The 15325-nt window shown below is 40.4% G+C and overlaps 2 protein-coding genes across 5 annotated transcripts in view; one reads left to right on the top strand and one right to left on the bottom strand.

The window, feature by feature from the left end:
• Positions 1 to 5189, top strand: part of LOC135542603 (neuronal membrane glycoprotein M6-b-like) — a 32009-nt gene extending 26820 nt beyond the window's left edge. For 2 of the 3 annotated variants that reach the window (XM_064969704.1, XM_064969702.1), the window contains exons 5-7: positions 155 to 228; positions 508 to 573; positions 2426 to 5189. In XM_064969704.1, coding sequence (XP_064825776.1) covers positions 155 to 228; positions 508 to 573; positions 2426 to 2569 — 284 coding nt within the window. In that variant the 3' untranslated portion in view covers positions 2570 to 5189. Of the gene's footprint in view, positions 1 to 154; positions 229 to 507; positions 574 to 1285; positions 1445 to 2425 lie in introns of those variants that run through there. The other variant, XM_064969703.1, reaches the window with a different exon arrangement.
• A 627-nt stretch (positions 5190 to 5816) lies between these two features.
• On the bottom strand, positions 5817 to 12618 carry LOC135542602 (ras-related protein Rab-9A-like). 2 transcript variants are annotated; one of them, XM_064969700.1, is made up of 3 exons: positions 12468 to 12618; positions 10509 to 10546; positions 5817 to 9974 (listed from the first exon to the last, which is right to left on the bottom strand). In XM_064969700.1, the coding sequence occupies exon 3, from the start codon at positions 9902 to 9904 to the stop codon at positions 9299 to 9301; it is 606 nt and encodes a 201-aa protein (XP_064825772.1). In that variant the 5' UTR covers positions 9905 to 9974; positions 10509 to 10546; positions 12468 to 12618; the 3' UTR covers positions 5817 to 9298. The 2 variants fall into 2 exon arrangements, with proteins under 2 accessions (XP_064825772.1, XP_064825773.1); XM_064969701.1 differs by lacking the exon at positions 12468 to 12618 and adding an exon at positions 11731 to 11788.
• Positions 12619 to 15325: the final 2707 nt, after the last annotated feature.

Here is a 15325-nt window from a genome sequence, read left to right as displayed (position 1 = left end):
AATGGCAGATGGTATAAACAGTTAACATTTACTATCACATGAGGTCAACTCAACTGTTTTTTCCAACAAATACAAGTGAAGTGATTGACAACTCTGCGCTGAATAGGGCCTGTCTGTTGGTCCTCACCGATATCTCTTGTTCCTGATTGTCTAGGTATTATTCCATGGAATGCGACACCCGGAAAAGCCTGCGGATCTACACTAGGAGACATCTGTAGCACCAGCGAGGTAAGAACGTCAACCCCCTCCTGCTCCTGTAAATCTTTATGCACATCATATGAACCTTCATGAACCTCATATAATAGGAATATCATATAAACCTTCCTATTCACTACTTTTTGGGGGAAAAAAACAAACATGTTTTATACATTTGTCAAAAGCGCAAAAATAGAGCATTCTTCATCACTGTATTGCAATTATACAGAGGCTGATTGTGGAAAGGACATATTTTACGAGTGTCAATCAAAGTATCATCACTAACCAGAGATCGGTCTCCATGTTTTCCAGTTCTACCTGTCTTTCCACCTGTACATTGTTGCGTGTGCTGGGGCAGGCGCCACCCTCATTGCATTGGTAAGCTTTGGATGCCCTATATCCCGAATTGCCCATGTTTGAATAATTTGCATGCGTTGCCATGGTACACTGATCTGTTGCCATGGTAATCCCTCCTCCACACTTCATGGTTCTGACTCAGTTTTCCTGAGGGTGTAAGTCTGCCCTATAGCTTCTGGCTGGACACACACTGACATAGCCAGGAGCTCTTTCATCTAGCCTAACACACATTTACTTTGTGGCCAATGAAGAGGAATGCCTCACAAGACTCTGACCATACAGTATTTTTTTTACCAGAGATGATAGAACAAGAACTGCATGTCTTCATAGGTGGAGCTAATGATTTGTACATAAACATTTTTTTGCAAATAATTAAGTTGTTTTATCCCATCAGTGTGGTTGTCAATATGTGATGGCTAGTTGAACTCAGTAATGGGGTCATGAGGCCATGCTCTCCACTGAGGCAACAGGGCTTAATAAGGGTTTTCAGCTACTCTACCAAACTTGGATTGCTCATTAGTGCGTGTGAGAAGATTCAGCACATAGACGGCCATCTGAGATTGTGTGCTCTGTGGCAGTCTAACTTTGTTTGTAGATGTAAATCCATGAAATATGAAGGGACAGTACTGCACAAAGCCAGATGCCACCCAAGAACAGCACTGGCCTCCCAATGGCCTCCTGGTCATTGACTTTGTTTCTCACTCCAGTCTGTCTTCTCATCTCTCCCTCCCAGCTGATCTACATGATGGCCACCACGTATAACTACGCTGTTCTCAAGTTTATGAGCCACGGCAACCGCCGCTCCGCAAAGTTCTCCGAGCCGTATTAGAGAGCGCGAGAATGAGAGAAGGGAGAGAAATGATAGAAAGTGAGAGAGCAAAAAAAAAAGAAAGATAGTTAAAAAAGGAAGAAAGAAAGATGAAGAGAAAGAAAGAGCGAGAGGGTGGGGAAGAGAGTATGTACTGCAACACGTAGAGTAAATGTGTGCGACTGTTAATAACGTAATACAGATAGATCTATGTGCCTTTGCGTCCAAGCCTATTGCCACACATGCCTTTTGAACCACACTGAGGGACTAGTGAGTGCATGATTAGCCAACATGGCTGAGGTCCCTCACATTCTCTCTCCAGACAGGATATGTGCCTAGAAGTACTGGTCCAGTACAGTAGGAGTACAGCACCATGTGGGACCACCAGTCAAGGCTATGGCTAGGCTGACCCGTTCATTCAAGTAGAGCAGGCACAGAGCATTGAGGATGGATAGATTATCAATACAAAGGGACAGAGCCAGTGTAAGAAGAAGGGAATATTTGTGTTGTTGTATCTAGCTTCAGATTACTACAATATTCTGTAGTTATTCTAATCGAAGGATATAGTTTTCTTTTCAATGAGACTTCAATATCTTTCCCCCAAATTCCAACTGTCTAGCTTGAAGTTAGTCTTTTTTTAGCCTGTTTAGGCTAGTCTCTTTTTGTGATATTTGTTATGAAAGACGTTGTGCCTTTTTAGTTTATGCAAAATAAACATAAAATGTGAAGGAAAACCAAGACCATTGTCCTCTCTTTTTAGGATAGTGACTGTTTAGAAAAAATGTATCTCCACTGACTTGGTTTTTTGTCATTTACTAATACTAACCTAGCCAACCTAACCAAAAAAATACTGACATTGTACAGTAGCAATGCTAATGTGTCTCGTTTGACATCTGGTAGACTGGTCAACATGATATGTATCTTCTACTTATATAGTTCGCTTTGGCTAACTAACCCTCTCACTGGCCACCACCCTGTGCACTTTCCTTTCCCTCACTCCCTCCCTCCCTATTTCTGTTCTCCCTTCCTCTCTCCTCTCTGTGCCCCCCCCCCCTCCCCACCCAGATCCACTATCTGATGATCCTGTCGGCAAACTGGGCCTACCTGAGGAGCTCCTGCAACCAGAACGAGTACCAGGACATCAAGACAAAGGACGACGACGTGGAGGAAGGTGGCTCCAAGGAGGGTCTCAACTCCTCTTACTCATAAGAACCTGCCAACCACCCCTTCACACACTTCCTCACACCTAACCTCCAACCCCCTTCTGAGTAAAACCAACACCTGGGTCTCCTTCACTATGGGCGGTGTTCTGACTTGAGATATGTTCACTCAACTCAAATTTTCACACGTTGGCTACGTTTACACAGGGAGCACAATTCTGTTATTTTTTCCCACTAATTGGTTCTATGACCAATCATATCTTTTCACATCAACTCTTTTTCGGAGCTTATCTGATTGGTCAAAAGACCAATTCGTGAACAAAATATCAGAATTGGACTGCCTGTGTAAATGAAATGCAGCCCATGTCTTCCATTAACATCAATGGACAATTTAAGCTAAGGTCTGAGTTGAGCACACTCTTCTCAAATCTGAATCATGTCCTTTGTCCAAACAGGAGCAAACGTTTTCAAACGGAACAGGTATATGAGAAGTTCCTATTGGATGAACTCAGGTTAGGTGGTACCTCTTCCTGTTTGCTCTCGATTGGACCGTTACTGAGCGCAACCCTGCTGCCATAGCCTAACTGCTCTGAGTCAATCACAGCACAGCACTAACACAGCGAATAACCGCCTAACAACAAGGTCACTGTCTGCACAACTCCTGAGGATGCGTGCCACAAAATGTCCTGTTTCTTTGGTGTTTTATATATATGAATATATTGTGCGAATGTGTATGTATGAATGTTTTTTTTTATATACTACTTCAAAATATGACAGGTTTACTATTATATTTATCTGGTCTTCTCTTATTTCTGGTATTTTTCTCCTTTGGTTATCTTATCGCAACCCTGTTTTACCTGATTTAGTTTTTTGCTTTTTTTATGGTAATGCTTGTATCAAAAATATAAAGAAGTAAAGTAGACTTCCAAAACCCAGGTGCCTCTCATAGAATATAGTCCTACTATTACATTAACTTTCCCAATCCTTTGTTGACATCCAGCATTTGCTGTTAAGTAATTCTTCATTTTGGCCTGAGGAGAAAAACGTGTGCTGTACCCTAACCGGATTGGACACATTCACTAATGTGACTGTTGGCCCAAAGCAGCAGTTCTGTCAGCAGCTGTCTGCAGTGTTAACGCATTACCTTGACCCGCAAGGGAAACATCTAGCCTGGTCACAGATCTGTTTGTGCTGTCTTGCTTCACACACTTGTTACAAGGCAAGGCCACAGCTGAAGTGAACATAACAAAAGGCCCAATGTTTGTTCATTGTGTTCATTGTACACAACTGTGAAGGGTGGATTTCTTTCTCCTCCCGGTTTTTGGAATCATACATTCACTTTCCTCAAGACAAGTCCACCCTTAAAGGGGTGAAGTTCACCTGTAAATATATGGACCGCCCCAAAGGAAGTTTTATTGAATGACACGTCCTGAATGTGGAGAGCACGGTCAATGTTTAACCATGCTATTTTACCTTTGATTATCAATATGTAAATGTTTCCTTTTGGAGTATATGTTTAGCATCCAATTACTTGTTCTGCATTAAATATAATAGTAATGTGACATCTTTTAAAACGGTATGTTGTGAGAAGGAAGCAAATACAGAGTCATGATGGCGGTGGTGCTTGTATTGTATACATTTTGAAATGTGAAGAAAAAAAAATGTACAAAATGGTTTTCAATGTTTTTTATCAGTTTTAGGCAGCTGAATCTTTCCCTGTGCTAAAGTAATGAATAACTTGTCTTTGACATTATTTGTAATTATTTTACAATGGCAAGTCAAATGAAAGTGACTCATCTGTCATACTTTTAGGCCTGTTATATGAACAGATGCCGTTTGGATGTTTACAATATAACAAGTCATGAATTTTCTTTTTTCCCCCCAGATATCATTTGATTATCATGACCTATTCTATAATAATGATCACTGAGTAGTTCAAGTGCTTCGGGCTATAAGTTATCTGCATTTTAGTCTAAATTGAGTTAGTGACACAGCCTTGTTCTGTTCAATGTTCTCTACCTACATACAGTATACTCTAAATAACATGAATTGGGGTAAGTTCAAACTAATTCAAAAGAATACAAGATAAAAATGGCTGACCCCATTCAAACCAACGAGGGCTCGAAACTGTAAAGCCAATTATCTCAGAATCATCTTTTTGCAAGTAGAACCTTATAGTCCCAAGTTATCTTCCTCACACCAGTGAAACGATGATTTATTTAACTTTCATATGAAAAGGCATGTCGGTATTGTCCACGTGTGCAAACGTCTAAATACTGAAAAAAGGACTATAATCCCATGTGTGTTATGTTTGATATAATACAGTGTGCTTTGCCACCAGGTTGATGTAGGCAAGGGCATGTGCCGTTTCATATAAGATGCGTGTCAGTCAGGGTGTGTTGTCGTTTCCTCGTTATTGCATGAAGGCGACATGACTGTGTCTTTGCAGTTTTTCAGGTGATGTGTAGTCAATTGTACTGACAACTATGGTAGGCAGCGTTTGCCCCACTCAACTCTTTTTTTAAAGATATTCATTGTACCTTGATGACATTGTAGACCCTGTAGTTGTTTCATTGTTTTTCTTTTTAAAGTTTTAAATAGTTATATGACTCCTGTATAGTGATGATTTTTGTAACCTTCTCTAGTAAAACCGATATTTTATCGTGAAAGAGCTGCTTTCTGTCGCTTTCTTACAAGTTTGGACTTCCTGTTAAACACACACAATGGGATGAATGACATATATGCTTTGAACAGTTCAGTTGCCAAACGATGTAGAATGTTGCAGATAGAAATGCCATTTGTATAGCTTATGTGATTCCTTATTCTTTGTATCAGAGAGGCGTGTTTGTTCTACATAGCCTATTTCTATCTGAACATTCCAAAATCTTGTGCCCCAGCGCTCACCCTCAACCACAGTGATGGGACAACCTTGGGGTGTTGCCTTTGTAGAGTTTGGTGAGATGCTGAGTCCACCTGGTGGAAAAATTTAGCATTGTTCCATTCCTAAAATGGTAGTCCAAAGCTATTGATTAAGACCAAGGAATGCTCCGCGGTGAAGTTTCCCCTAGGTACAGATCTAGGATCCACTCCCCCTCCCCAAATCATAAACGTAACCATTAGTGGGGGAAATACATACCTGACCCAAGATCTGCATCTAGGGGCAACTTTCCACTACACCCCAAGAAGGGGGTCCGCACAAATTAGGATAGCAGTGTATTTGGCCTACAGTTGACCGACAGTACAGCGGTCAGTGGAAGACCAAACGCACTCCACAGATGGAGCACATTACTTCAACATAGGTTAAAAAATGGCCAACTTTTTATTTCAACACACACAAACATACATTTTAAGACCGTATTGATAGTGTTTCATGTTTTAATGCAAGACACTGGAACAGGACAATTTTTGTTCATGAGCGGATGGTCAGGGGGCCAGAAAATAAATTATTTTTAGACTGCAAATTGACCACAAAGTCCAAAGATCGAATATTTGACAAAAACATACATTTCAAACCTTGCTTACATTTGTATACGATTACATGCATCTTTCTATAATGCGTGGGAATACTTTGGAAGACTTACAAAATAAAAATCACTTGGAGCTGATTTGCCAGTGTTTTTACAGTCTTACATGCAGCAATAAAACAATAACTATACATATATTATACACAGTATCGGTCAAACGTTTGGAGACACCTACTCGTTCAAGGTTTTTTCATTATTTTTACTATTTTCTACATCCTAGAATAATAGTGAAGACACCAAACTATAAAATATCACATGGAATCATGTAAACAAAAGTGTTAAACAAATCCAAATATATTTTAGATTGTTCAAAGTAGCCACCCTTTGCCTCTGACAGCTTTGCACACTCTTGGCATTCTCTCAACCAGCTTCATGAGGTAGTCACACGGAATGCAATTCAATTAAGAATTAAGACATGTGAAAAGTTAATTCGTGGAATTTCTTTCGTTAATACATTTGAGCCAGTCAGTTGTGTTTTGACAAGGTAGGGATGGTATACAGAAGATAACCCTATTTAGTAAAAGACCCAGTCCATATTGTGGAATGAACAGATCAAATAAGCAAAGAGAAACAACAGTCCATCATTACTTTAAGACATGAAGGTCAGTCAATCTGTAAAATTTCAAGAACTTTGAAAGTTTCTTCAAGTGCAGTCGCAAAAACCATCAAGCACTGGCTCTCATGAGGACTGCCATGGGAAAGGAAGACCCAGAGTTACCTCTGCTGCAGAGGATAAGTTCATTAGAGTTACCAGCCTCAGAAATTGCAGCCCAAATAAATGCTTCAAAGTTCAAATAACAGACACATCTCAACATCAACTGTTCAGAGATGGTGTGAATCAGGCCTTCATGGTCAAATTGCTGTAAAGAAACCACTACTAAAGGACAATCAGAAGAGACTTGCATGGGCCAAGAAACATGAGCAATGGACATTAGACCGGTGGAAATATGTCTGATGAGTCCAAATTTTAGATTTTTGGTTCCAACCACTGTGTCTTTGTGAGACACAGAGTAGGTGAACGGATGATCTAGTTGGACTACAGAGTGAAGGAAAAGCAGCCAACATGTGCTCAGCATATGTGGAAACTCCTTCAAGACTGTTGGAAAGGTGGTTGAGAGAATACCAAGTGTCCAAAGTTGTCATCGAGGCAAAGGGTGCCTACTTTGAAGAACCTCAAATATATTTTGATTTATTAAACACTTTTTTGGTTACTGCATGATTCCATACGTGTTATTTCATTGTTTTGATGTCTTCACTATTATTCTACAATGTAGAAAATAAAGAGAAACCCTTGAATGAGTAGGTGTCTCCAAAAATTGGGGAACCCTGCTGTAGAAATTACTGGTTCGCTTTTGAATACTGGTAACATCACTGTTATTGGGGGTCTTTTGACAAATAACCAACAATATTTTTTTTACATAAAAACAAAAGTACAATAGGCCTACAGTTTGTGTGTCATGGTTGGTCTTGTTTTACAGCAAAACATAGAAACAACTGGTATGCATTTACAACTGGTTTCCTTGGGGCTATAGTACACAGAACTCATGATAGCACAAGTCAGCCTATAGCCTACTATAATAAATTGTGGCGCAATGGCCCGGGATTTGCTGCTCAATTCCTAAATGGTTAGTCCAGGTCCAGGCAACATAACATTAAAAAGCCTCATTTCCAAACTCTCCGAAAACAGTTAGGCTAGCTAATGCACTTACGTCCTGAGGCATCAGGTGCACTAGTTCGCATAGTGAGTGACTGTAAATACATTTAAATAAATTAAAGCTAATGTTTTTGTAACTAAAAGACCAATCTACATGCTTCAGTGCCCTGACATTCCTAACGAACACACATTAACATGGCTATAAAAAGGCTTTTGACAGTTTATCTGGAAATTGGATGAGATTAAATATGTTAAAGCTGTTTTGGTCTTTATGAATGCTGGACATACTTATGGATGTTGATGGGAGTCCATTCATCGTTGGTCTCTATAGAGCACGCAATCCAGCCAATGAAAGGCTTCAAATTCACACAGCCAAAATTTGCATGGCTGGGTTGAGTGGGTTTAAAATCTAAAATCAGCCCATCAAGTGAGAATAATCAGAGAAATGGGTTTGACTGAAATTCTTTCCATTTGTACAATGATGTAGACTGGACAGAACCCTCTGGTTCCCCCCCCAACACATACTGTAGTTCAGTCAGTCTGTGTACTGACTACCACCACTAACGTTAATACAAAATACGATTATTTTATACAATCAACAATATTAATATACATTTGGCATATTCAGCCCATTTAATAGATGGGATGACAATGTAGTATTTCCCATGTGGCTCAATTGATAGAGCAGGGTGCTTGCAACGGCAGTGTTGTGAATTTGATTCCCACGGGGGACCACTATGAAAAAGTACATAAGATATAAGCACTCACTACTGTAAGTTGCTCTGGATAAGGGTGTCTGCTATGAGTAAAAATGTAAATATTTAGTCATTACTTGATTGCTGGAGGACAAGCGCAGAACAAAGTAATCTCTTGATCGTAGTAGTCACTGATAAAACACTCGCCAGCGCAAAGGAATGTCAAATAGCAGGCCCAACTATGAGCACTCCTGTGTATGATAAAACTTATATAGCCTAAGTGGGTTGGGTGTGTATAATGCCATGAACAGGCTGTGTGTCTGCGTGCACATGCAGTCAGGTAAACCAAGGGAGGAGCACAGAGCAGAACGAAAGCATTAACCACAGTTAAAAAGGAGAACTTGAACCAAGTGGCCGTTGGTATCATCAGAACTCACAAGTTACGGCCAGAGTTGGGCAGCAGAAGTTCAAATATGCCCCTACTGTCTCTTTGAAGGCCCAGTGCAGTCAAAATTCTAATTTTCCTGTGTTTCATACCATATTGTATATAAACAGCTGATGAAACAAACACTGTAAAATTATGAAAAAAATGTGATCAGTTTATTTCCTGATAGTTGGTGATTGAAAATACAATCTACACAGGACATTATAATCAGCAGGTTTTCATGGACGGGAGTTTCAGCTTTCAATGGTGACATCACTGTTCGGTAGACTGGTTAATATACCAATAACAAAAACTGTTCCAAACCTCTTCCAAAAAACAGCTAGTTTTCCCAGTCTTAGCAAAATTCTTGCTTGAGAAATAGTTTTTTTGCTAAAAAGCTATTTTTGCCCATTTCAAATTGAGATAAACAGCTGCATTGGGCCTTTAAGAGTCAAATAAAGGTCATCAACCCTACATCTTCTCAACAGCAGGAGGCGCCAGAGCGCGGCTTCCTGTGCAGGTCCACTGTGTCCGTCGGGATGAGGTGCTCCCCCCGTTCCTCCTGCGCCAGCACCCTCCTCACCGCCTCCTCAAACGCGGCCGCCACGTTGGTCGAGTCCTTGGCACTCGTCTCAAAGTACGGGTGGCCGCCGTTGTCGCGGCACCACTGGCGGGCGTCCTCGCCCGAAACCTGCCTCTCTGGCACATCCAACTTATTACCCAGGATCACGAATGGGAACTTCTCAGGTTCCTTGACATCAGCGTAGTAGGCAAACTCCTTCTTCCAGTTATTGAGATTGTGGAAGCTCTGGTTGTCATCCACGCTGAAGGTCAGGAGACAACAGTCGGAGCCACGGTAGAAAGGTGTCCGGAGTGAGCGGAAGCGCTCCTGGCCCGCCGTGTCCCAGATTTGGAGCGTCACGGTGCGCCCGTCCACCTCCAGCTCCTTGTTTAGGAACTCCACGCCAATGGTGTGGAAGAGATGGGTGTCAAACTTGTTGGTGACGTAGCGGTTCATGAGGGAGGACTTGCCCACGCCTCCGTCCCCAAGGAGGATCACCTTGAGCATGGACGACTTGGCTGTCATGACTGGGCCTGGGCTGAAGGGTTGGTGGAGTAGCTGGCTGGGGGGGTGGTCTGGGAAGCACTGCTGTTACCTGACAAATAGAAGACATAGACATTCAGTTTAATCAATCAACTGATTGATTACTCTGTTAACAGTCAGAAAAGAAAATAACATGTGACACAGATTAACAAACACAGATTAACAACCTCATCTGTAGTCAGCTAAAGTCAAATCAGTCACAATGTTATACAGTCTAGTAGTTGATATTTTAACCAATGAAGACGAAACATTTTCCTGCCGACATTAACTGTTGTAGGAGTTGTAATATTCTCAGCATGTGTCACATGGACAATGATCAGGTGACCATCTCTTAGAGAATCACATGAGCAAAGCTGTGGCCACAGGCCACAAGAACGTTTTGTATGCATAATGCTTGGCTTCAGAGCAGACATGATGCATTAAACACGTGGGGTGAGTTTGGCCGACTGTACAGTACAGGAGACCTAGGCCTAAAACTTAGCTTAGTCTACTACAATACAGCAGCACAGTAGAGTATAGAAAGCATTGTGTAAGGACACAAGAAGAGACAGTGACACTAATACATTCTTAACACGTCATTTCTTACCGTTATGTATCAGGGCAAACCATAGCCTAATTCAGCACCTGTTAGAAAAAACAGAAGGTATGATGTTAGGTTAATACCATGACGATGATGAACTATGTGAACATGTCAAAGGATTCCATGACGTGCATTTAATGAGGACTTTAAATTCCTGTAATTAGAGTGAATGTTGTTCATTTCAACTCTATTAGTCTGACGGATGTCTGGTATGGGTATTAAAATTCCAGGTTGTTGTAGGCCTTGGTTATTAATACAGTAACACACTGAAGGGTTAAGCAATGACTAACATTGCAGGCTGCTGAGAAAGTAAAGACAAATGTTATCCTTGAAACAAACAAAGACTCCAATTAATCCAAGAGACCAGGTGGGTCAACCCACTTGCAATTCTATTAATTATATTTCAAGTTTTTTTTTAAAGAGAAGAAATAGAAAATCCGATCATCCAATTCCTAACATCCCTGTGAGACCAGAGTGAGGATTTTAACGGGGCTCCAACTGTTATCTGGTTGGTGATGAAGGGGTTAGAATGAGTAGAGAAATATGAGCTTATCACCACCTCAATGCCTCTCCATCACATAATCGATCAATGCCTTGTCTCTGATTGAGGTAGTGTTCAGCAGCCACAAATACTGTGACAAACAATGTGCCGTTAAATTGAAATGACTTGCACCACTGACCTTTAGTCAATGGAGTTAACTACTTAAGAAATCTTCTCATTCCCTCTATCCATTTCCATAATGATATAATAACATCCAAAAGGGTAGTGAAATGGGCTAATCAGCCCAAATAGGTCAGAGACATAGGTAACAGACGCACATCTTGTTCGTCAAATTGGTTAAAGACTCTGCCTATTGTTCGCTGCCTCAGCCAACTACAGTGAAATTAATGTGCAGGAATATATCTGGACAAGGGAGGACACTGACTGACTGCACCTTTGTTATGCTGCCTTTCTGCAGCTGTGGTTCACAGAAACACACACACACACACACACACACACACACACACACACACACACACAGTCAGTCATGTGCCCATATCAGCACTGGCTCTCACCAGTCACAAGATTTAAAGGGGAAGTAGGCCTACTGTTCAGGTTCGAATAAAATTAAAAAAAATGTTTGAGCATTATCAGCATTGCAATCAATGGTATTTAAAAAAAAAAAACTTTATGTAACTATGGTAATGCTATATCTATTCAACAAAGAGCCCTATTCAAATATCCTACCATAGATTTGTAGAACAAGACACTCTGGTCCTATCCCCAGCATAACTTCCATTACTAGCCAACAGAGAACTTGGTGGGATAGAACATGCGCAGAAGCTTGGAATGTTTGTGCTTTGTTTGTTTGATGACACACTTAGATAAAAGTGAACACATATCCATCGCGAGGATGATCTGAAAAGGGATGTAGGCTATAGCTCTGTGACGGTATAGGCCATTGGAAACAAACTTGCTTTGGTAGTAGGCTGATTAGCAGGTACACAACAAGACTCATATGGAGTAAGTATAGCGGACTCCCACGGTCTAAATAACAAACAAACATTAGGAATAAAGACTGCTAATGAATATACGCGTTCAAAAACAACTGGGAACTCGGACATCCTTGACTTCAATGCGTTCAAGACAACTAGGCAAAAACGAGCTCTGACTGGAGAACAAAATCGTTTGAACGGTCATCCAACTCAGAATTACAATTCGGAGACTTGGGCATCTTTCTTAGAGCTCCGACATTCCGACCTGAAGATCACTGACTGATTTGACCTCGTTCTTTTTTCACTTCCCAGTTGTCTCGAACTGCTCGCTTGCCATGAACCACGTAGTCTGTGAGATCATGCGCGAAGCCTAAACATCAGCTGGCTTCATGTAGCTGGCTAGGCTAACTGGTAAACAAATAGAATTTCCATTAAATGTGAAAGTCTGAAATATCCAGCTACGAAAGTATCAATTGGTTGCAACTGTACCTTGATGTTTATAATGTACGTCGGCGTCGCCATACCGCTCCATCCCGTTGCAAAATCCTCACGAGCGCCAAGGTTTCCCGGTGACTTGGCGCTACTGGGCAGGACTGCTCGAGCGCTACTGACGCTCATATGACCGATCGTTTGTCACGCCTACTGTGGGCTAAATGGATAAAGGAAGCTATTAATGTGTGTGTAATGGTGCTTTTACAACTGAAAAAGCATAGCAGAAAATTGACATTCTAAACACTGATGCCCATTACAAAACATCTCTGGCAATATTGTAATTACGTTACTGTAAATTTCTATACAATGGGCGCTTTCCTCTGCCCAGGAGTTGCATACACATGTCAGATCTTACAATGCAATGGATAGTTTTTTAATTACCACATAGTCGATGACACAGTCAATCACTCAAACACTGCACTTTGTCAAGGATAGCCAAGCCCCGTTGTGACAAGAATACGGTTTACACTAGAAAGCACAACCACAAAGTCAGAATTGGCCACAAAAGTCTAAATATTAATTTAGGTTAAGCATAACGTTAGCGTTGTAGTTAAGATTAGGGTTTGGTTTAAAATCAGATTTTAAGAAGATAAATTGTAGTATGGGGTAGTTGTAGTATGGGGTAAGTTGAGCCCCGGGAGAAGGTAAGTTAGGCCGCATGCATACAAATGTTTAAAACCATGTCTATATTTATTTCCCAAACACAATTCAACAGAATCACAATAACTTTTTATATTTTAATAATTTTAAGCATATTTTAACACAGGGTTAACACCTAACAAACAATTATTATTATTTTACACTTTTAACAGACCAGGTCCTGTTGTTATCTCATATGCCAGCGATAATGCCTTGCATTACGCCTGCGAACAAAACACTTAAATTTACTCAACTTGCCATTGGCTCAACTTACCCCAAGGCAAACATTTGACCATTTTAGCCCACACAGCTACAAGGATGCAATTTCATGCTAGGTTTAGGACCTCATATTGACCCCAACTGATGTATAGAACAATCTTAAAACGATCTACTTTGGTTTAGATACAATAATCATTAAACCTCTAACACAAATTCCTATAACTTGGTGAAAATCTGTTTTTTGCAAATAACTTGCCTGCCACTTTTTCCATGTGGTTTCTTCCTTAACAGACTCCATGAAAGGATGGCCTCTCCCTAAATATTTGGTAAAAATATACATTTTGTGTATGGTTTGCCTAGAAACAAGGGTGGCTCAACTTACCCCTTTTAAACCAACTTACCCCACTCTCCCCTACATTTCATTCTGCTGTACCTCAATGTACAGTATCAGCAATAGTATGCTCTTTGAAAGATATGAGAATGTGGACTTTCCACTTGATAACGTTTATCTTTTGTAATATTATCAGTGTGGGAGTGGACAGAAAAGCCTGCACACACAATGTATTAAACAGTGTGAATGTGAATGATTGTAAAGGTGTGTCTATGTTTGTAAGTACCACCATGTGCATTACACACATACTGCCTGAGCATGCATGTGTGTGTCTCTCAAAGAAAGAAAGTCGCCAGACAATGATTGAAAAGTTAAAGGCTATAAACAGGGAGACTATCAATAAGATAGGGAACTGCATGGACTTTGGAAAAGACACTCCTTGAAAATACACATGACATACTGATAGTGAAACACAAACTTAATTCAGTTGATAAAACAGAATGTTATCTCCAATGACTCCGATACAAATATCTCTAATGTACAGACACATTACAAAAACACTGATGAGAACAAATCATATACAATAATTCCTACTGTTCAATGGCCATTTCAATGAAATATATACCCATTTAATATAACTTTAACATGAATTAATATAATGGGTATATTAATTGATGGAAATTGATGTAAAAATGTATCACTAGCACTTTAAACAATGCCACTTTATGTTTATATACCCTACATTACTCATCTCATATGTATATACTGTACCATCTACTGCATCTTGCCTATGCTGTTCTGTACCATCACTCATTCATATATCTTTATGTACATATTCTTTATCCCTTTACACTTGTGTGTATAAGGTAGTTGTTGTGGAATTGTTAGGTTAGATTACTCGTTGGTTATTACTGCATTGTCAGAACTAGAAGCACAAGCATTTCGCTACACTCGCATTAACATCTGCTAACCATGTGTATGTGACAAATACATTTTTATTTCATTTGATTCTTTAACAATATAACCATTTATTATAATCTTATGTAAAACAAAATACTGCTACCATTCCATATATTCTCAAACCACTATCCCTGCCGACAGAGAATAGCTCATTTAGCCAACTTTGTCCAACTAGCATGGATCTTTCTGGAATTCTAAGACTTCACTGTCATCACAATGATGGGATCCTGAGTCATTAGCACTGGCTGTGGGCTAGAAAGTGAGGGATCATGGGAGATCAGCAAACCTCCGGCCGGAGGGTTTTGTCTAGATGGGATACAGCTTATCTCAAAATTGACTTTTCGTAGCAGTTTAGGAGAATTAACGCAGCAAGTTAGGAGAATTAACATAGCGGGTTAGGATAATTAGGTTTAGGTCAGGAAAAGGGTTAGCTAAAGTAAAAATCTACTTTTGACATAAACTGTATCCCTTCTAGACATGACCCTGCCAGAGCTGTATCTTGGGCTGATTAATGGGTCACATGCTCCTTGTGCTGCTCACAGGGTCACGTGGCCACAGGAAGGCCACATGGGTCTTAATCTGCAGCTCAACAGAAATGTCAACATCTTCTGTTCTCACACACAGAAAGACCCCATGCTAAACACACAGTACCTATTAATGCCAGATTGAGAAATAAATAGTGAAAGAAAGAGAACCACATTTGTAG

The sequence above is a fragment of the Oncorhynchus masou genome, chromosome 6, assembly GCF_036934945.1.
Source record: "Oncorhynchus masou masou isolate Uvic2021 chromosome 6, UVic_Omas_1.1, whole genome shotgun sequence".
Classification (NCBI taxonomy): Eukaryota; Metazoa; Chordata; class Actinopteri; order Salmoniformes; family Salmonidae; genus Oncorhynchus; species Oncorhynchus masou.
This window is presented reverse-complemented; position numbering and strand designations above follow the sequence as displayed.